At 41.6% G+C, this 23,536-nt stretch overlaps 1 protein-coding gene across 2 annotated transcripts in view; it reads right to left on the bottom strand.

Moving 5' to 3' along the window:
- SENP5 (SUMO specific peptidase 5) overlaps positions 1–23,536 on the bottom strand; it is a 62,959-nt gene that overhangs the window by 21,330 nt on the left and 18,093 nt on the right. For both annotated transcript variants that reach the window (XM_053565048.1, XM_053565049.1), the window contains exons 2-6: positions 18,313–19,850; positions 9,830–9,935; positions 9,570–9,708; positions 9,274–9,321; positions 4,322–4,399 (exon numbers count right to left, since the gene is read on the bottom strand). In XM_053565048.1, the coding sequence (XP_053421023.1) occupies positions 4,322–4,399; positions 9,274–9,321; positions 9,570–9,708; positions 9,830–9,935; positions 18,313–19,819 (1,878 nt within the window). In that variant the 5' untranslated portion in view covers positions 19,820–19,850. The remainder of the gene's footprint in view (positions 1–4,321; positions 4,400–9,273; positions 9,322–9,569; positions 9,709–9,829; positions 9,936–18,312; positions 19,851–23,536) is intronic.

Raw genomic sequence — 23,536 nt, 5'->3', positions numbered from 1 at the left:
TTTATTTTTTTATTTTTATTGTTGGGAATTTTTTTTTTTTTGAGACAAGAGTCTCATGTCACCCTCAGTAGAGTGCCATGGCGTCACAGCTCACAGCTCAAACTCTGGGGCTTAAGTGATTCTCCAGGTCCCCAAGTAGCTGGAACTACAGGCGTGTAATAGTTTTTATAATAAAATATAAATGCTTCCCAAAGTTCAGTGAGCTGTTTTAGCAAATTATTGAACCCAAAGAGGAGTTGTGGGAACCCCAACTTGAAGCCAGTAGGTCAGAAGTTTTGGAGGTCTAGACTGCAATTGGTGCCTCAAGTTGGTGGGGGGAGGCAGTCCTGGAGACTGAGCCCTTAGCCTGTGGGATCTAATGCTATCTCCAGATAGACAATATGAGAAATGAATTAGAGGACACCCAGCTGGTGTCTGCTATAAAACAGCTTGCTGCCTTGGTGTGTGAGGGAAAGCCCCCACACATGTGAACACAGAAATTTTCCATACTGATTGTTGTTGTGGTGTGACAGCAGAGGAAAAAACATTTTGAGTTTTCCCACATGGGCACACAGCAGTAGCAGATACTTAGTAAATAACTGTTTAATGAATAAATGAATGCTAAGGACAACCTTGTCTATCATACATACACCCCAACCCTACCAGCCTGTGCTTCTAGAACTCAAGAACCAAGCTCTTTACCTGTCCTACATGGCCCCATATGACTTGATCCCTACCTACTTCCCTGATCTCCTCTGTGTAACTTCCCCGATCCCCCAGGCTCACTTCTGCTTCACAGCCTTTACATTCACTATTCCATCTACCTGGAACGGTCTTCTCATTATTACATGGCTGGTCCTTCTCACCACTAAGTTTTCAGTGAAATGTGGCCTCTTTAAAGAGGCCTTTCCTTATGAGCCTATCTCAAAAAGCTAGCCCATCTTCTTCCTCCTCCTGCTTGCCATCATTACTCTGTATTCCCACACTGTTCTAATGTTCCACAGAAAAAAGCACGTATCACTCACTGTTTAATTAGATTTTAGTTACTGACTTACTTATGAACCTCATGAGAGCAAGGGCTTTACCTCATATCCCCAGTATCTACAAAAGTGTTTGGCATATAATAACAGCTCAATAAATATTTGTTGACAGACTGAGTATCTGCTGGTAAACCCCATTAAATATATAAGAAATCTCCCTCCCCCTTCCTCCCTCTCTCACTCCACACCATTATAATTAGCTTCCTCAATCCCAAGATTAGGTTACATCAGTCCAGGCCCAGTATACCTAAGAAGCCATTAGCAACCAAACATAACATGTTTCTCAAACTTTATTAACAGGCCAAAGTTTTACCTAATTTTATTTTCTACAGTTTACATTATAAAAATTTTTTACTGGCATGGGCGGCGCCTATGGCTCAAGGAGTAGGGCACCGGTCCCATATGCCAGAGGTGGCGGGTTCAAACCCAGCCCCGGCCAAAAACCACAAAAAAAAAAAAAAAAAAAATTTTTTTTACTGGCCATGTGTGGTGGCTCACCTGTAATCTCAGTACTCTGGGAGGGCGAGGTGGGTGGATTGCTAGAGCTCAGGAGCTCGAGACCAGCTTGAACAAGAGTGAGATCCTATATCTACTAAATAAAATAGAAAAAACTAGCCAAGCATGCCTGTACTGGGGAAGCTGAAACAAGAAGATTGCTCAAACCTAAGAGTTTGAGGTTGCTCTGATACCATGGCTCCCTAGCCTGGACGTCCAAGTGAGACTCTGTCTCAAAAAACAAAACAAAACAAAAACCTTTTTACTGTTTTCCAAAGACAAAATTATAATATTAGATATGTTTTTCACAATATCCTTCCTCTCCTAATTTTGATTTTTGACCCTGGTTGAGGGATGTAAAACAGGGATTTACCAAGAACTACCTCTCCTAATTTTGATTTTCGACCCTGGTTGAGGGTTTGTAAAACAAGGATTTACCAAGGACTACCAACCCTGACAGTTCTTCTATTACTGGAACCTTATGGGTTATTTTCCAACTCTCCCTTTCTTTTATTCATTTGGTCCCAGACGACTACACTCAATGCAGATTCCTCAAACCTTTCCTCCACAATCAGTTGCCTCATTATTAGTGCCCCCCCAGCATTTGATATCAGCTTTATTAGTATATATCTTATTTTGGCATTATTTTATTCCAAGTTTCTTGTTTCTTTACTCTTTTTGTCTGTTTTCCTGCTAGCTTGTTTGTTTTTGAAGACAGAATCTGACTCTGTTGCACAGGCTAGAGTGCTGTGGCATCAGCCTAGCTCACAACAACCTCAAACTCCTGGGCTCAGGTGATCCTCCTGCCTTAACCTCCCAAATAGTTGGCATTATAGGTGCCCTCCACAATACCTGGTAATTTTTCTATTTTTGGTAGAGACAAGGTCTTGTTCTTGCTCAGGCTGCTCTCAAACTCCTGAGCTCAAGAGAACCTCCTGCCTCAGCTTCCCAGAGTGCTAGGATTATAGTAGGCATGAGCCCCTGAGCCCAGACAAGTTTTTCTACTTGTTAGACCAGTACTGTCCAACAGAACTTTCTGTGTTGTTGAAAATATCCTATATCGGGCGGCGCCTGTGGCTCAGTCGGTAAGGCGCCGGCCCCATATACCGAGGGTGGCAGGTTCAAACCCGGCCCCGGCCAAACTGCAACCAAAAAAAATAGCCGGGCGTTGTGGTGGGCGCCTGTAGTCCCAGCTACTCGGGAGGCTGAGGCAAGAGAATCGCTTAAGCCCAGGAGTTGGAGGTTGCTATGAGCTGTGTGAGGCCACGGCGCTCTACCGAGGGCCATAAAGTGAGACTCTGTCTCTACAAAAAAAAAAAAAAAAAAAAAAGAAAATATCCTATATCTGTGCCATCCAATACAGAAGCTACTGGTCACACATGGTGACCTAAACACTTGAAATGTGACTAGAGTTAACAAAGAAACTGAATTTTAAATCTTACTCTATAAATTGGATAGTCAAATGTGGCTACTGGTTGCCATACTAGATAGTCAATAAAGCCTTATCCTAGATATCTTTTTTTTTTTGTTTTGTTTTGTAGAGACAGAGTCTCATTTCATGGCCCTTGGTAGAGTGCCGTGGCATCACATACTTGGTTGCAGTTCAGCCAGGGCCGGGTTTGAACCCGCCACCCTCAGTATATGGGGCCGGTGCCTTACCGACTGAGCCACAGGCGCCGCCCTATCCTAGATATCTTAATATTTTCAGTTCTCAGCCTGGTGTGGTAGCTCATGCCTATAATTCCAGCACTCTGGGAGGCCGAGGTGGGAGGATCGCTCAAGGTCAGGAGTTTGAGAGCAGCCTGAGCAAGGGTGAGACCCCGTCTCTACTAAAAATAGAAAAATTAGCCGGGCATGGTGGTATGTACCTTGAGTCTCAGCTACTCAGGAGGCCGAGGCAGGAATATTGCTTGAGCCCAGGAGTTTAAGGTTGCTATGAGCCAGGCTGATGCCACAGCACTCTAGCCTGGGCAACAGAGTAAGACTCTGTCTCAAGAAAAAGGAAAAAAGAAATATTTTCAGCTAACTACCAAAGACACAGGACATAATAGACATAAACGTAAGCTACAGAATAGAAAATATCTATTTTCTAGAGAGTATATCATATACAGAAATAGAGTATATCATATACAGAAGAATCTCTGTAAGCTGACCACCCAAGGGACTGTAACAAACTGGTCAACATACAGATGCGGTCAAATAAGAAACTAGGTCTACGGTACTGACACATACATATGGTACATATCTGGTCTATGAAAACTGGATCAACTTGAGGAGGTGGTCAATATAGGAAGGTGATCAACTATGGAGGTTTTACTGTATAGTACAACAGCAGGTACACAGTTTGGGGAAATTTTTTCAGTTATGCATTTGATTTTATATATTGTGATTTTGTTTATAGATTTTATATATTGTGACTTTGTTTATAGATTTCTCCTAATGTAGAACAATTTATTTAACTATTTAGAGACAGGATCTCACTTTGTTACCGAGGCTGGCCTTGTACTCTTGGGCTCAAGCTAGCTTCCTGCCTCAGCCTCCCAAATAGCTGAGACTACAAGCATGAACCACCATGCCAGCAAAAATTTTTTGAAAACCTCCTTAATGAGCCTACCAAATAATGTCAGCTCTTTGTTCTATTATTGAACTGTTTTATCACTGTAATTGAGACCAGGGGGCAATTAAAGTCTTTCAAACAGTAAGATTAAAAAAAAAAAATTCTTAAAAAAAACAAAGTTCTTATGTTTCCATCCAAAGTGGCTTATCATCTCCATTTCAAATTCAGACTAAAGAAATAAAGAGAATACCTTTTTAGTCCATCTTTTTACTCCATTATATCCTTTGGTTACCAGCTGTCTATGAAAAAAGCTGTTGAAGAAGTGAACCTAGAAAAGACACCAAATACAAGCAACCAGATTATATTAGGTTATGCCCAGACTCAACTTTAAAAGCAAACAATTTTTTTTTGTTGTTAGATAAGAGTTTCACTCTGTTGCCCAGGCTAGAAGACTAGAGTCCTGTGGCATCAGCCTTGTTCACAGCAACCTCAAACTCCTGTATTCAAGTGATCCTCCTGCCTTAGCCTCCAGAGTAGCTGAGGCTATAGGTCCCAAGACCTGGCTGGCTAATTTTTTGTTTTTAGTAGAAACAAGCTGGTCTTGCCCAGGCTGGTCTCAAACTCTTGAGCTCAAGGAATCCTCTCACCTTGGCCTCCCAGAGTTCTAGGATTACAGGCATCAGGCACTGCACCCGGCCAAGAAAATGAAAATGTAAAAATGCTTGAACATGTTATAGAGAAAAAAGAGAGGAAAAGTTTATTCTCAAAAATAGTGATGAAAATATATTACATCATTTATAGAAATTCTGTTGCATATTTAGCTGAATAAGGCAGTAGATTTTCTGAATGCAGACCAGAAGCAACCTGACATATCTACTATCTCAGGTGATAAAGTTGAAAGAGGCTATGAAAAACCGAGGTAATGACTACCTGAACTCAGGTCAGGGGATGTGGACTACAGAACCAATGCCATCTGAAGGATGGGTATTTGGAGACTCCTGTTACAACTATGAAAAGGCCTTAGTGGGATTATTTCTAGTACCAAAAGAATTATCCTGGTCATTTGGAGCATCGGGTCTTGCATTATTGGCTTCAAATTTCTGACATATAAGTGGCATCAGCTTATCTGAGATAGTAAACATATTCTGGTCTTACAGGGTTCACTCAGTAAGCTTGAGATAATAAAACTGTTCCCCTAATGCTGTGGTTCTCCAGGTGTGGTCACCAGACCAGTAGTATCAGCATCACCTGGGAACTTGTTAAAAATTCAAATTCTCAGGCCCCACCCAAGATCTACTAAAAGAGAAACTCAGAGGACCAACTATTCTGGTTTTATGAACCTTCCAGATGATTCTGATACATAATCTTTTGACAATCATTTGGCTTACATATACATAAAAAGAGTTTGCAGTAACTGTCCCCAGAGCAGTGATTCTAGAATTTAGCGTCAATCACAATCATCTGGAGTCTGTCAAAACACAGATTTGTGATTGCCATGGAATTCTTCTTCATAAAGTCTTTCCTCAGGCCAATATCTTCAAGTGTTTTCCCCACACTTTCTTTGAGAACTTTTATTGTTTCATGCCTTAGATTTAGATCTTTTATCCATCTTGAATCAATTTTTGTGAGGAGAGAAAGATGCGGGTCCAGTTTCAGTCTTTTACAGTTCTCCCAGCACCATTTATTGAATAGGGATTCTTTCTCCTAGTGTATGTTCTTATTTGGTTTATCAAAGATTAGGGACCTATAGATGTTAGTTTCATCTCATGGTTTTCTATCCGGTTCCAGATGTCTAGGTCTCTATTTTTGTGTCATACCATGCTGTTTTGATTACTATGGTCTTGTAGTACAGCCTAAAGTCTGATAGGTTGGTGCCCCTAGCTTTTTTATTGCTAACAATTGCTTAGATATATGAGTTTTGTTTTTTTTTTTTTGGTTCCACACAAAACGAAGAATTATTTTTTCAAAGCCTTTAAAGTATGATGTTGATTTTTCTTTTCTTTTCTTTTTTTTTTTTTTTGAGACAGAGTCTCACTATGTCACTCTTGGTAGAGTGCCATGGCATCACAGCTCACAGCAACCTCAAACTCTTGGGCTTAAGTGATTCTCTTGCCTCAGTCTCTCAAGTAGCTAGGACTATAGGCACCCACCACAACACCCAGCTATGTTTTGGTTGCAGTCGTCATTGTTGTTTGGCAGGTCCAGGCCGGGCTCGAACCTGCCAGCTTCAGCATATGTGGCCAGTGCCCTACTCACTGAGATATGGGTGCCAAGCCTGATGTTGGTATTTTAATGGGGATGTCATTGAATCTGTAAATTGCTTTGGAAAGTATAGACATTTTTACAACATTGATTCTTCCCAGCCATAAGCATGGTATGTTCTTCCGTTTGTTAATATCTTCTGCTATTTCTTTTCTTAGGTTTTCATAATTTCCTTTATAGAGGTCCTTCACCTCTTTTGTTAGATATATTCCTAGGTATTTCATTTTCTTTGAAGCTCCTGAAAAGAGGATAGTGTCCTTAGTTTCTCATCCTGGCTGTTTTTGGCATATACAAAGGCTACTGACTTGTGGACATTGATAATTATTTTTTTTTTTTTGGTTGCAGTTTTTGGCTGGGGCCTGGTTTGAACCCACCACCTCCGGTATATGGGGCCAGAGCCCTACTCCTTGAGCCACAGGCGCCGCCTAGACATTGATTTTATATCCTGAGACACTGATTTTTGATCACTTCCAGGAGTCCTGGGGATGAGTCTTTGGGGTTCTCTAAGTATAAGATCACATCGTCAGCAAAGAGGAAGAGTCTGACCTCCTCTGCTCCCATTTGGATGCCCTCATTTCCTTCTCTTGCCTGACTGCATTGATCAGAACTTACAGCACTATGTTGAATAGCAGTGGCGATAGAGGACAACCTTGTCAGGTTCCAGTTCTAAGTGGAAAAGCTTTCAGTTTTACTCCATTCAGTAAAATATTAGCTGTGGGTTTGTCATAGATGGCTTCAATCAGTTTAAGAAATGTGCCCCTTTTGTCTGTATTCTTCAGGGTTGTAATAAAAAAAGGATGTTGAATTTTATCGAATGATTTTTCTGCGTCTACTGAGAGGATCATATCGTCTTTGTTTTTGCTTCTGTTGATAAAATGAATTATGTTTATGGATTTGCTTATGCTAAACCAGCCTTGCATCCCAAATCTACTTGATCTGGTCATCTACCCAAAAGAAAAAAAATCCTTTTAGGCTCGGTGCCCATAGCACAGTGGTTACAGCACCAGCCACATAAACCAAGGCTGGCGGGTTTGAACCCGGCCTGGGCTAACGAAACAATGACAGCTGCAACAAAAAATAGCCAGGGTGCTGTGATGGGTGCCTATAGTCCCAGCTACTTGGGAGACTAAGGCAAGAGAACATCTTAAGCCCAAGAGTTTGAGGTTGCTGTGAGCTGTGATGCTACAGCACTCTACCAAGGGTGACATAGTGAGAGTCTCAAAAGAAAAAATATCCTTTTATCATAAGGACATTTGCACTAGACTGTTTATCGCAGCTCAATTTACAATCACCAAAATGTGGAAACAGCCTAAATGCCCATCAACCCAGGAATAGATTAACAAGTTATAGTATACGTATACCATGGAATACTATTCAGCTATTAAAGGAGACTTTACATTTTTTTGTATTAAACTGGAAGTGGAACACATTGTTCTTAAGAAAGCATCACAAGAATGGAAAGGCAAAAATCCTATGTACTCAATTCTGATATGAGGACAATTGATGACCTAGAACATGGTGGGGGTTGGGGTGGGGGATAGGAGAAGCAGGGTAGAGGGATAAGGAAGGAGGGAGGGGGATGGGGGCGACAGGGTATGATACGTCTCTTGGGGACGGGACACAATTATAAGAGGGACTTTACCTAACAAATGCAATCAGTGTTACCTGGTTCTTTATAACCTTAATGAATCCCCAACAATAAAAAAAACAAAACAAAAAAACACACACTGCTGAGCCCCACCTCTTGTTTCTGATTCAATAGCTCTGGGCTAGGGTCTGAGAATATGTATTTCTTTTCTTTCTTTTTCTTTTTTTTTAAAGAGAGTGTCACTATGTCACTCTCAGTAGAGTGCTGTGATATCACAGCTCACAGCAACCTCAAACTCTTGGGCTTAAGTGATTCTCTTGCCTCAGTCTCCCAGTAGCTGGGACTACAGGCGCCCACATGACACCTGGCTATTTTTTGTTGTTGTTGTTGTTGTTATTATTGTTGTTCTAGCTGCCTGGGCCAGGTTCAAACCCACCAGCCTTGGTGGATGTGGCCGGTGGCCGGCGCCCTACCCAGCGAGCTGCGGGTGCCGTCTGAGAATATGTATTTCTAGTAGGTCCCCAGCTGATGCAGATGCTGCTGGTCTGGGGACCATACTTTGAGAACCACTGCCTCACAGTTCTGTTAAACCCATGAAGTTTTAGAATTAAATGTAGAGACAAAGTCAGGCTCATTTCTGTAATCCTAGCACTACTGGAGGTCCAGCCAGAAGGATCGCTTAAGGCCAGGAGTTAAGAGACCAGCCAAAGTAAGGGTGAGACCTCTATCTCTACAAAAAATAGAAAACTTGGCTGTTCTAAGTACAGTGGTATTTACAACTAATTGATCACAACTGTTCCAGATTCCTGTGTTTCTTCTACACTCCCACTGCTTCATTTAACTATCTAAAAAATAAAAATAAAAAATGAAAAATAAATAGAAAACTTAGCCAGGGACTGGCAAAGTGGCACATGCCTATAATCCTAGCACTTTGTGAGGCTAAGGTGGGTGGATTGCTTGAGCTTGGTTTCCAGATAAGCTCAGAGCAAGAGTGAGACCTTAACTCTAAAAATAGCCAGGTGTTGTGTTGGCTGCTTATAGCCCCAGCTACTTGGGAGGCTGAGGCAGGAGGATCACTTGAGCCCAAGAGTTTGAAGTTGCTGTGAGCTATGACCCCATAGCACTCTACCCTGGGTGACAAAGTGAGATTCAAGTCTCAAAAAACAAAAAGAAAAGAAAAAAGAACTGGTTTACTGGAACTTATGCTCAACCCTAGCACATGATCAAGACAGAATCAAACCCTTTTTAAAATGTAAGGAAAATCAAATAATTACATAAAGTTTAAAAACAAAAAAATACTACTTTTAATATACAAGGATACTCTCTCTACAGAAGGGGGAGTTTTCACTTACTTTGTCTGGAACTGCATCCATGATCAGCTCACCATACATATTAATGACCTAGAAAATCAACACAAAATCAGCTTACTAACTATACAATTCAGAATATTCCAATCAGGATGAATAATATATTGATACAGCTAACAGTAATCAAATCTTTTAAATCCTGAGGTAAGTCACATTAGTAAGGAGTAAAAAATCCTTGATTCCAAAAGATAAACTCTGAGGCCAACCCAGAAGTTATAATTACATTCTACTGACCAATATCCTCAGCAGCTTTCCACGCTGAGAATCTACAAAACACTAACCTGGTCATTCAGCCAGTTCTGACCATCCAGGGTGGCCAGGTCATCCATATCCAGCATGTGCTTATTGTAGAAGATGCGGAAGTTGCATTTTTGATGTCTGGCCCGATAGTTTGTTATTTCCCTATTGATAAATGGTTTTCTGAAACAGAAAGATTTTGAAAGAAATGGTAAATAACATGAGTTCTACTCAACGTATTGCTAAGTATCTTTTTTCTCCTAAATCAAGAGAGAAGTCCTATAGGCCAGCATCACTTACATACCTATTAGAAAAGTCTTCATTAAAGACATCTTTTAATCTTCCAAGGACATCTTTTTCACTGAGTGGAACCAAACTGCCATACTTCTTCATAACTTCATCTAGGAATCCTTAAATATAGGAAGAAAGAAAAACGAGGATGGAAAAACAAACCACTTTCAGTAAAGTCATTCTCTCAACACTTTACCTAAACACAAGACTTAACATATACAGTACTTAATCTATATTACTACATAGTATTATATTACTCTATAAAGAAGTCTCTTAAAATTTATGTATTTTGGCTACTAGGGAGGCTGAGGCAAGAGAATCACTTTAGCACAAGAGTTTGAGGTTGCTGTGAGCTATAACTCCATGGCACTCCCCGGAAGGCAAAAGGTGAGACTCTGTCTCAAAAAAAAAAAAAAAGTTATGTATTTTGTAAAACAAACCAAAAGAAACATGATTAGGGCCCTCATCATTCCAATCTAGAGAAAAATACTGTGAGACATCATTTCACAGTGGATTTTTAAGCTACTAATGCAGTTAGAAAATAGTTAATATTAAATATTGACATCTTCCCATAGCTTAACCTTGGAAATGAATCCTATCTCCTGAAGAATGACATCTAAAGGACTTAGTCACCTAGTCAAATGTGTCTATCCTTTTGGTAACTGAAGGATTTTTTTTAAGCAATTAGAGGGCATTATTCAGTGTAATTGCTGTCACCCATTATTTGTCAGCAAGGGACAATACAATTTGGTAGTTGTCATATTCATGACACAGAATAACCCTGTGAGCTTACCTCGATATGTGTAATAACTAGTGAGGCATATTTTAAGATAGGAAATACAAACAGTGACTTTTTGGCCTGACTACAGGATAGTCTTCAGGTCAATTTAAATAATGTATATGTGTGTGCGTGCGTGTGTATTTAATCCACTAAGACAGCCCTAGGAAATAAAACCAGGATATCATTTCTAAGCAAACACAAAAAGGCTGAAATAAGGTTTAGAAGCTAATAATAGGACAGAAATGACTTAGGCATTCACTGATGCTGAATAGGGAGAGCAATAGCCCAGCCAATGATCCCTCTGCCAATTAAGTCTACTGAGCTAAGATGGAAAAATGAGGACTGTTAGCCACAGCTTACCCAGCTCCCTTTGTAACTCCAAGAATGGCCTCTGCTATGCATCAAGACAAAATGGACAGGAGAGATCACAACCGAGTGTTCTGATAATTTTTCTTTCTGTTAATTTCCTACCAGAGTAGTTCTGAATTTGAAAGACTTAAGACAAGAGGCAAAGGTCAGGGTCCAGTAAATTGGGAAGAGGGGGCTTGCCTATGCCTGGCTCAGGTCTAGCCTGTAGGCAAACACAGAAGACAAGAAGGTAGTCCCATGCTCCAACAGCATCAAGTAGGAGATAAGGATCTGTGTGTGGCTTCTCAATTATTAATAGAAACAAGACATGTATTTACTATATCATAATTTATAGTTATCTAAGCACAGCTTTGTGTTTACAAGGGAGAATGGGCCCAATGGAAGATAAGGAATCCCAACATTTGAGAAAACTACATTTAAGGAACAAATTTTTTTTTTTTTTTTTTTTTGTAGAGACAGAGTCTCACTTTATGGCCCTCGGGTAGAGTGCCGTGGCCTCACACAGCTCACAGCAACCTCCAACTCCTGGGCTTAAGTGATTCTCTTGCCTCAGTCTCCCGAGTAGCTGGGACTACAGGCGCCCACCACAACGCCCGGCTATTTTTTGGTTGCAGTTTGGCCGGGGCTGGGTTTGAACCCGCCACCCTCGGTATATGGGGCTGGCGCCTTACCGACTGAGCCACAGGCGCTACCCTAAGGAACAAATTTAATAGAAAAACAATGCCCCTAACAACAACAAAAATTAAACTTTAGAACCCAGAATCTTGATTGAGATTCTTCAAATAAAAAAGCAGTCTGCTCTACCAATGGAATATGGACCCCAATTTCAAAATATTATCATGAAAAAGAGGTGGTATTCTAGATGGTATTACTGAGATTTTAAGTTATATATTCTATCTTCTTCTTATCTGTATTTTTGTTTTGACTTTTTCTAAGATGTGGTCTTACTATGTTGCCCAAGCAGGTCTAGAACTCCTCAGCTCAAGTTGCCCTCTCACCTCAGTGGAGGATACAGATGTTTTTGCTTTCAGAGAGTAAACATGGATTCCTCATGCAGCAGAAAGACCCTTGGAGGATTTTCAAGGAGAACCCTAGATGACAATGTCTCACTGACACACACCATTATCTCACACTGGGATCAGAAGCATAGTTAAAGAACACTTATCATAAGACAAGCACTAGTGCATCTCATTTAATGTTTATAGCTACTGTGTGTTGAGATCACTTGAGCTCTGGAGTTTGAGGTTGGAGTAAGCTATGGTGATGCCACTGCATTCTACCTGAGGTAACAGAGCAAGACTCTTGTCTCAAAATAAATAAGTAAAATAAAAAGGAAAAAAATACTTGGAATTTGTTTTACTCCAAAATTTCAAAGTGACCCAAGAAATCATGGATGAAATATTAGAGAAAACAAGAAACAAAAATTAGAATTCAAATTATAATGCATCCTGCAAGTATAAAATTTTAATAATATGAAAAACAAAACCTAAGGTGTTATTTTAGAAGTTAAATTGCCAACAATGGTAAACTAATTGCACTGGACAATTCCCATTCCATCCTGAATGTGGAATGGGGTTAACATTGTACACAAAAGAACGTAACCACCTGGTTCTCTAACAAAAAAAAAAAAAAAAACAGTGGGCGGCGCCTGTGGCTCAGTCGGTAAGGTGCAGGCCCCATATACCGAGGGTGGTGGGTTCAAACCCGGCCCCGGCTGAACTGCAAACCAAAAAATAGCTCACAGCAACCTCAAACTTCTGGGGTCAAGCAATCCTCCCAAGTAGCTGGGACCACAGGTGGGTGCCACAATACCCAGCTAATTTTTCTATTTTTAGTAGAGACAGGGCCTCAGTCACAGCTCAGTACATCCTCAAACTCCTAGACTCAAGTAATCCTCCTGCCTCAGCCTCCCCAGTAGCTGGGACTATAAGCACACACCACCATACCTGGCTAATTAAAAAAATAATTTTTTTAGAGATGGGGTCTTGCTATGTTGCCCAGGTTGATCTTGAACTCTTGGCCTCAAGTTACCTTCCCACCTCAGCCTCCCAAAGTGCTGGGATTAGAGGCATGAGCCATTGAGCCTAGCCTTTGCCTATTTTTGAAATTGGGCTATATGTTCTTGCTGTTGAGTTTTTTGAGTAGGAGACCATTTTTATAATCTTACACTGATTAAGACATTTTTATGTGTGGTAAGAAACTCAGAAGCAATGGAAATATACCAAATTGACTCTAAACATTAACATTTTGTAACTGTTTATATTTAAAACTCATAAATGAAAAAAAATTTTTTTTTGAGACAGAGCCTCAAGTTGTTACCTTGGGTAGAGTGCTGTGGCATCACAGCTCACAGCAACCTCCAACTCCTGGGCTCAAGAGATTCTCCTGCCTCCACCTCCCAAGTAGCTGGGGCTATAGGCACCTGCCACAATGCCTGGCTACTTTTTGGTTGCAGCTGTCATTGTTGTTTGGTGGGCCCAAGCTAGACTCAAATCCGCCAGCTCAGGTGTATGTGGCTGGTGCCTTAGCCGCTTGAGCTACAGGAGCCGAGCCCCATCTCTATAAAATTAAAAATTAGCTGGGTATGGTATCATGTGCCTGTACTCCCAGTCACTCAGGAGGTTGAGTCAAGAGGGTCTCTTAAGCCCAGAAGTTTGAAGGTGCAGTGACCTATGATGATGCCACTCTATCTGAACGTAGGAAACAGACCCTGTCTCAAAACACACACACAAAAAAAAAAGTGTTGTTTTTTTTTTTTTCTTTTAGTTCTTTGAAGAGAAGCAAGAAGGCTGGGCACAGTGGCTCATGCCAGTAATCCTAGTATTCTGGGAAGCCAAGGCAAGTAGACTGCCTGAGCTAAGGAGTTTGAGACCAGCCTGAGCAAGAGTGAGACTCTCTCTAAAAAATAGCAGGGGCATCATGGTAGGCACCTATAGTCCCAGCTACTTGGGAGAGACAAGAAGATCACTTAAGCCCAAGACTTTGAGGCTGCTGTGAGCTATGATGCCACAACACCCTACCAAGGGTGACAAAGTGAAACTCAAAAAATAAAATGAAGCAAGAACTTAAAAGATACTTGCAAAGTAATCTGATTTTCATATAGTCCCTCTATCTTTTATGGTTGTCCTGAAAAAATCTAACTCAGTATTACTTTTTGCAGCAGCAGCATTAGTCAGTCATCACAAAGCATTCAACTTGGTTTTCAAAGATGTAATTTTCTTACGCTCATATTTCGTAAGTTTATAGTACAATACCAAATAAACTGATGAAACAGCAATAAATAACTTTCTCATAAGTACAACTTTTAAATATAAAAATCAAGTGGAAGGAGCACAACACACAGGTACATCAGAGATGAGCCAGCATTCAGCATACCTCGAACTCAAAACTGCCTAATGCTACGGAAGCCAGTTAGGCAGCAATTACTGTACTCATTGCCCTATACTGGATTCCTATTCTGATCCCTCCATAAATCCTGACTACTCAAGTTTTTATTCTTTCATTTCTTGCATTTATCTCTTTCATAGTACTGGAATTTGTCCAATAGTGACAGATTGAGATCTCGTCTTCACTTAGATAACTTGCTGGGGGACAGAGGGGAATGGTTGTGTTAGGCAGTAGCTGCTGTTCTGCTGTGAACTATTTTTGGTGGAGCAGGAATGCTAAAGAACCTCAGCTAGAGTTCTGGGAATGGATGCTCCTCATTCTTGCCAGGTGTTATGGGAAACATGGCGATGGAGATCACAGATGTACTGTCTCCTGTTCTTAGAATCTGGCTCAACAGCAGGTATCCTTTTTTGCTGATATGTGGTACAGGCAAGGAGAGATTCAACCGTTTACCTTGAGACTCCCCCCTTTCCTCCCTACTTCTACCAACTCCAGAAATGGGAGCCCTTCATGTCCACTTCATGCTCCAATCTTCCTTCTCCCACCTCTGTACCTTCCCTCTATTTCTGCCTTATGTGAGCTTCTCAGCTTCAGATCCACTAAAACTCTCTCCTCGTTCTTGAGCATGGAGATACATGTGTTTTGTTTTGAGACAGAGCCTCAAGCTGTCGCCCTGGGTAGAGTGCCATGGTGTCACAGCTCACAGCAACCTCCAACTCTTGGGATCAAGCGATTCTCCTGCCTCCGCCTCCCAGGTAGCTGGGACTACAGGTGCCTGCCACAATTTTTTGGTTGCAGCCATCATTGTTGTTTGGTGGGCCACCAGCTCAGGTGTTTATGTGGCTGGTGCCTTAGCTGCTTGAGCCACAGGCCCCGAGCCGTGTTTTGTTTTTTGAGACAGAGCTTCATTTTGTCACCCTTGGTAGAGTGCTGTGGCACCTCACAGCAACCTCAGACTCTTGGGCTCAACCAATCTCTTGCCTCAGCGTCCTCCGTAGCTGAGACTACAGGTGCCTATCACAACGCCCAGCTAGTTTTAGAGATGGGGTCTCACTCTTGCTCAGGCTGGTCTCAAACCTGTGAGCTCGGGGCAATCCACCCACTTGAGCCTCCCAGAATGCTAGGATTACAGGCATGAGCCACTGCACCCAGCCTGCGTATGTTTTTTTAATACATTTTTCATAATTTCTATGCATTTGGTAGGAGGGGGCAAAATTCACATCCTTTCTTCATCCTCTTAAACCTGAACTGCTATTGGTTTCTGACAGACATCTTTGGTAAATGAAAAAAGTTTCCTTTATTCCCAGTTTTCTCAGATTTACACACAAAGGGAAGCCAAGTTTCTTTCTTTCTTTTTTTTTTTTTTTTTTAAGACAGAGTCGGGTGGCACCTATGGCTCAAAGGAGTAGGGCGCCGGCCCCACGTACCAGAAGTGGTGGGTTCAAACCCAACCCCGGCCAAAAACAGCAAAAAAAGAAAAAAAAAGACAGAGTCTCACTTTGTCACCCTAGGTACAGTGCTGTGGCCTCACAGCTCACAGCAACCTCCAGCTCTTGGGCTTAGGCGATTCTCTTGCCTCAGCCTCCTGAGTAGCAGGGACTGCAGGTGCCTGCCACAATGCCCAGCTATTTTTTAGCTGTAGTTTGGCCGGGGCTGGGTTTGAACCCACCACTGGTATATGGGGCTGGCACCCTACACTGAGCCACAGGCGCCATGCGAGAAGCCAAGTTTCATTAACAGGCTTTTCAGCACCTGCTGAGATGCCATGATTTCTCTCCTTTAGCCTATTAAAATGATCAATTACATTATAGATCATTAACTATGAATGCTGTACGAATTTCTACTTCCCCAGGTCATGCTACAGTTTTCCTATGTCCCATATTCCATTTATCAGTTGTATCTGGAAGTGTTTTATCTATAAAAGTTAATTGGTATTGTGAGTAAATATTAGTTATTTTTCTGGTTTAAGTATCATGGTTCTGCTAACCTCTTATTAGGAAAATTTAATATTTATTCTAGGACAGTATAAACAACAGAAATTTTTTAAGATTTGCTAGGACTCTGTACTTTGTGGTTCTTTGTGGGAAGAACTTCTTACACAAACCTAGTGCTTAGAAAGAAAAAATGCTCATAATTATTCAAACTATCAAGAAGTAACCCTCCTAACTCCCTCAAAAAAGCCATTAACAACCAATTTGATATATCTGCTCAAATATGTCCTTATGTGCACATGTATATACATATACTCATCCTATCTATATGAATGTATATCTTTTTTTTTTTTTTGGTTTTTGGTTTTTGGCCAGGGCTAGGTTTGAACCCGCCACCTCCGGCATATGGGACCGGCGCCCTACTCCTTGAGCCACAGGCACCACCCTGAATATATATCTTTTAACAAAATGGTATCATACCATTTTGCAACTTTTTTGGCTTCATATAGACATCTTACAGTATCAAAATATAGATCTAATTTATTCTTAAACAGCTGCATAGTATATCATCACTGGAATATTCCATAATTTATGCTTAAATAGAAACACTTGTTTTGGTTGCAGTATTTTTTTTTTTTTAACTATAATAATACAAGTAATGCCCCTATACAAACATATTTGTACTCCTTTTTATCTAGGATAAATTCTAAGAGGGAGAATGGATCAAAGACTAATATTGCCTTTTTTTTTAGAGACAGAGTCTCACTTTATTGCCCTCAGAAGAGTGCTGTGGCATCACAGCTCACAGCAACCTCCAAGTCCCGGGCTTAAGTGATTCTCTTGCCTCAGCCTCCCAAGTAGCTGGGACTACAGGTGCCCGCCATAATGCCCAGCTATTTTTTTGTTGTAGTTTGGCTGGGGTAGAGTTCGAACCCACCACCCTCAGTATATAGGGCCAGCTGAGCCACAGGCATGGCCCTAATATTGCCATATTGTCTTCCAAAAACATTTATATCAACTTCATGAGGCAGAATTTTGATGAAAGGGCTTTTAAAGTATGACATAAAAACTAGAAGCATAAAATCAAAGACATAAATTTTACAACGTGAAGAGCTGAAAATTTCTGTTAAGCCAAAATACCGGGCGGCACCTGTGGCTCAAGGAGTAGGGTGCCGGTGCCATATGCCGGAGGTGGCGGGTTCAAACCCACCCCTGGCCAAAAACCACAAAAAAAAAAAAGACAAAATACCATGAACAATTTTAGAGTACTGAAGGCTTTTTGTGAGAAGCATTTATTATTAATTAGTAATCAATTAATCAATCTTTTTTTTTTTTTGAGACAGAGTCTCACTATGTCACCCTCGGTACAGTGCATTGGCGTCACAGCTCACAGCGACTCAAACTCTTGGGCTCAAGCGATTCTCTTGCCTTAGCCTCCCAAGTAGCTGGGACTACGCCCGGCTATTTCTTTGTTGCAATTGTCATTGTTGTTTAGCAGGTCTGGGCCATGCTTGAACCTGCCAGCCTTGGTGTATGTGGCTGGTGCCCTACTCACTGAGCTATGGGCACTGAACCTTTTTTTTGACAGTGTCTCACTTTGTTGCCCCAGGTTGAGTGCCATGGCATCATAGCTCACAGCAACCTCAAACTCTTGGGCTCAAGCGATTCTCCTGCCTCAGCCTCCCAAGTAGCTAGGACTACAGGCACCCACCACAATGCCCAGCTATTTTTAGAGACGGGGGGTCTCACTCTAGCTCAGGCTGGTCTTGAACATGTGAGCTCAATCTGCCCGCCTTAGCTTCCCAGAGTGCTGTGATTACAGGTGTGAGCCACCACACCCAGCCCCAGTTGAAGATTAAATAAATTATAGAATATCTACATGATGTAGTGATATAAAAGGCTTCAAGAAGAATGTCTAACTTCTTTAAGGAAAATCCACGGGTGGAAGGAAAAACTAGATTCTTTCAGAAGGGAAAATTGTCAGCAGTATAAGCCACAGTTTGGGGGAGAAAAAGGAAGAGCGCATACCAGAAAGACAAATTGACAGCTGTTCATCATCCACTGGAGACCCTTTCTGATTGTTCTTTCCACCAGCCATTTGATTTTCTAGTTTGAGTCCACTGCACACCAGGGGAGCCTCCAGTGGACTTTTACAGTATGGGTGGTCCAGCAACTTAGAACTGAGAATGTTCTGCTTGAGAGATCCATCCTCCTCCATTTGGCATGAGTTCTCGCTTTGAACAGTCTCTTCAGATACAGGGCCATCTACACTACTCATAGATTTATCTGTTCCAGACTCTGACAGTTTTACTCTGTCATCACTGACAGTACTTCTCCGATTTTCCTGACCCAGAGTCATAATTTCTCTCTCAGTTTCTGAGATAAACACATTACTAGAATGATGTTCTGATAAGGGGATGTCATGAATCAACTCTGTACACTCCCACTTAGGAGAAGAACAGGGTGACTGGTCCCAGGTGTATGTGGCACTGCCATTCTGTTGGTCAGGAAATGCTTCCTCTAAACTAAGCTCCTTGTCCAAGAAAGGACTTCCTTTAGTGTGGCTATCAGGCTTATGAGAGTTCTTACCCTTCACCACTGCATTGTCCATATCTGGAAAGTACGGCTGATGCCGACAAGAAGGATCTTTAGGTTCTGGGGAAGGAAATGGGCTGCAACTGCCACCCTCACCGTTCTCCCTAAGTGTCTCTTGATGGTCCCTAGTGACCTTCTGCACCCAGCTTCGCTGGGCTTTTCTTAGCTTACAAACTTTGCTCTTTGTTCTGAAGTGCTGCGATCTCAGACTCCTGTACCGACATCTAATCGTGGATAATTTTTCATACATCATAAGAGGAGACCGTTTTCTTCTATGTTGGTCAGGTTGGAACTTTTTTGGAATTAGGGGTCCCCCATTCCTATGGTTCTCCAGCCCCTGGTAGCAGCCATAACAACAGCGCTTTCTCTTATGGTTGCTCAAGGTAACCACAATCGTGCCACTCTCATCTGGACTTCGGTTCTCCCCATTGAACTTCATGGGAAAGTCAGAAATTTGCGGCTCTGTCCTAAGTTTGTGACCATTGGCCTGTCCTAAAACACTATTTGCTGGAAAGTCAGAAACTGCCTTTAAAAGACTTTTCTCTCTACCGTATTCATTATCAGAGTTCTTTGCTGATGTCAGAAATGTCTTGGTTTGGAGTCTCAAGAGAGTCCTCGAGGAGGAAATGAAGTGTTTAGTGTCCCTTCTTTTTACTTTAGAGGACAGAGTACTAACATTCTGGGTAACCACACTGGACTTGGTCTTAGCACAATGAGGTTCATTCTGGATCCACGTTTTCTGGATCTGAACAGCCTTCTTTCTATTCTGAAAATGTCTCAACTGTCTATTCCGAGTAATTGGCCTTCCAAACTTAGCTTTCAGAATGCACAAGTGTTGGTGAAAATAAAACGTCTCAAAGCCTCCAAATCCAGTATTCCATTTCTCAGAAAAGGCAAAGTGGATTCCTTTCCTCCATAGAAGTTTCCTCTGCTTTTTCATTTTCCTGATGCATAATGATATCTGGATACAGCTGTTAAAAGGAGAAAGAAAGTTACATTTTGATCTAAATATAAGGTCATGGAGAAATATTCACAGCAATTCAAGTAAAAAAATGGAAAAAAAAAAAAAAAAAAGACCATTACAGTATTACCTCATTTCAGACTATCGGACACAATGAAATCCTACCTGATGAAGGTTTTCATCACAACGAACAAGAGGAGGAAGGAAGACATGAGTACTCTAAAAAGACCCCACCTGCTACACACCCACCTCTAACAGAAGTTAAGTTCCATTTTCCCATATGCAGTTTCTGATGGAGTACACAGGACAGAGTCAAGAGAATATCTTAGCAATTGGCCCTGCTTCTCATTAGCTAAGTGATTTTAAAAAGTCACCCAAATTCTGTGTTCTCATTTGTAAAGTGAAGGATAGGGAAGGGAAAAGAGATCAGTATCTCTTAAAACTAATTCCACATTCTTTTTTTTTATAATTTGCTCATAGCAAAACAATTTATTTCATATAGAAAATTTTTTAAAAGGCAGGTACTTTTTCTCTGTACATCTCAAGAGAGATACCAAGCTCCTCTGTCATCGAAGACGCTCTGAGTAACTATTGAGGGACAGAACTCTAGCTGGTGCTTTCACCCAGTTATGGTTCCAGAAGGAAAATGAACCAACACAAGCATACACACATGAACTTCAAGAACACACTGACAGGTGAAAATGAGTGACAGGTGGGCTGGGTGTGGTGGCTCACGCCTGAAAACCGAGCTTTTGAGAGGCCAAGGTGAGTGGGGTGCCTGAACTCACGGGTTCGAGACCAGGCTGAGCAAGAGTGAGACCCCATCTCAAAAGAATAGCCGGGCATTGTGGGGGGGCACCTGTAGTCCCAGCTACTTGGGAGGCTGAGGCAAGAGAATCACTTGAGCCCAAGAGTTTGAGGTTGCTGTAAGCTGTGACATCATGACATTCTACTGAGGGCAAGAAAGAGAGACAAAAATAAAACAAAACAAAAAAAAGAAAGAATGCTAGTCAAAACCAAACTGACTTTCCTTCAGGATTTAATAAGACCTTATATTACGGAAGGCTCTTCAGCCTAGAAAGAAAGGTGCCAGACCCTGCAGGTAGGATGGAAGAGATACTAGATTATGAACCAAAAATTAATATTCCAATTTCAGCTTGCTAAAAACTTACTAAGAAAGCTGCATTACCTTTCTGTGCATCAATTTTCTCTGAAAATAAGAATAAAAAAATTGGAAGACTGAACACATGTTTATCTCAGTTTCCACTAAAAAACCCACTGAGAAGACAAATCAGATGTTTTTAAGGTAAGAACCTTCAAGAACAAAGACAATGAAGAGGAGACAAGAGCAATAGAATCTTTGAAAGGAGCTAGCAGATGAATGAGTAATAACAGACTTAACAGCCCAACAGGGCTCAAATCTAAGGCAACAGTATGAGAGGCCAAGAAGCACACAAGACCCAGGAAAAGCTTAGAATTGGGGGTAATAACCCATGAAGGTCAAGAGCATGGGGGGAGCTCAAAAAAGACTCTGTCAAAAAAAAAGAAAAAAGAAAAGAAGGACTGGCTGGAAGTCTGCATAAGAAACAGACCCATAAATCCTTTCTCCTACCCTAGCAAATAGCCAAAGTTTCACTTTCTGGGGAAGCTGAACCAGGATACGTGGGTACATCATGTGTAGCTGAGAGCAGAGGTATGCTATGAGAAAAAACAAGTTTACACAGTGAATTCCCTCCTCAACCCTCCTCTCTCAGCTTCCACAAGACTGGCAGTCAGGTACATACCTGAAGGAAACGAGACCCTCCTGGGAAAGAACAGATCAAAGAGAAAAGACAACAGGTAATGAAGTGACATTTGGGGATACCTCAAGAAAACAGGCCTAAACAATTACTCAGTGTATGCTGAAGTTTAAGAAGCAATTAGGCTACAAATCACTCTCTAACACCTCATTACAGGAAACTCCCCTACCCAAGGCTGGAAGTTTATTTTTTAGAAAGGGTAAAATGGACAACTTGGCACCCATAGCTCAGCGAGCAGGGCAGCTGCCACACACACCGAGATGGGGGGTTTAAGCCTGGCCTGGGCCTGCTAAACAACAATGACAACTGCAACCAAAAAAATAGCCGGGCATTGTGGTGGGCACCTGTAGTCCCAGCTACTTGGGAGGCTGAGGCAAGAGAATCACTTAAGCCCAACAGTTAGAGGTTGCTGTGAGCTGTGACGCCACAGCACTCTACCGAGGGCACAGAGTGAGACTGTGACTCTAAAAAAAAAAAGAGGGTAAAATGGACAAAGGGATTCCAAGTACAGTTTGAAGATGGAATAACATATTGGACATGATACTCCAAACATTTTTTCCCTGCTCATCTTCTAGAATCTTGCCAGTTTGTTTTATCCATCCAAGCAGAAGATTAGAAGATCTGTCTCAGGAGAACAGAATTAGCCTAAAAGAAAATCCATAAAGATGGGCGGCACCTTTGGCTCAAGGAGTAGGGCGCTGGTCCCATATGCCAGAGGTGGCGGGTTCAAACCCATCCCTGGCCAGAAACCACAAAAAAAAAAAAAAAAAAGAAAGAAAATCCATAAAGACACAGATATTCCCCACAAAATGCAATGCCTTCACAAGGCCCACAATGCACCACAAAGTTGATATGCCCCACCATGTGTTTAGAGTTTCCAAGCCACTTCTTAGTAGTCATTCTTAAAAACTGGATGAGACCAGGCTTGGTGGCTCACACCTATAATCCTAGCACTCCAGGAGGCCGAGGCAGGTGAACAGCTTGAGCTCAGGAGTTCAAGACCACCCTGGCCAAGAGTCAGACCCCGGGCATAATGGTGCATGCCTGTAGTCCCAGCTACTCCCAAGGCTGAGGCAAGAGGACTGCTAAAGCCCAGGAATTTGAGGTTGCTGCGAGCTATGACACCACAGCACTCTACCCAGAGCCACAGAGGAACAGAGTAAGACTCTGTCTCAAATTAAAAAAAAAAAAAACTGGATGATAGAAAATCACCAGCCTGCCAGGGATAAAAAGGAGACCAAAATAAACAGAACCAAAAATTATGCATATATTAGTCAACTTTTAAGGATAGGGAGAAAAGGGAGCTCCTTAAATTCCAAATTTCAGTTTGGGAAGATAAAAAGTTCAGGAGACAAATGGTGGTAGTTGTTCCACAACAATGTGAATGTATTTAATGCCACTGAATGGCACATCTAAAAATGGTTAAAATGTTAAGTCTTATGTACATTTTACCACAGCTTAAAAAAGAGAGAAGGAAAAAACAGTAACAACGCTATCTTTAAAGAGGCAAAAGAATATATGATATCAATTAGAAAAAAAAGGAGGGTTGGGCACGGTGTCTCACATCTGTAATGCTAATACTCTAAGAGGCTGAGGCAGAAGATCGCTTGAGGTCGGGAGTTTGAGACCAGTCTGAGCCAGAGCGAGATCCCATCTTTACCCAAAAAACCCACATAGAATTAGCTGCATGTGGTGACAAACACCTACAAACCCAGCTACTGGGGAGGTTAAGATAGGAGGATCACTTCAGCCTAGGAGTTTGAGGTTGCAGTGAGCAACAAAGATGCCACTGCACTCCAGCAGAGGCAACAGAATGAGACTGTCTCAAAATAAATAAATAAATAAAATACTGGGAGGCCAAGGTGGGTGGATCATATGAGCTCAGGAATTTGAAACC

This window comes from Nycticebus coucang, chromosome 16 (assembly GCF_027406575.1).
Source record: "Nycticebus coucang isolate mNycCou1 chromosome 16, mNycCou1.pri, whole genome shotgun sequence".
Lineage (NCBI taxonomy): Eukaryota > Metazoa > Chordata > Mammalia > Primates > Lorisidae > Nycticebus > Nycticebus coucang.
Note: the sequence above shows the minus strand (reverse complement) of the source record. Positions and strands in the feature narration are given on the sequence as shown.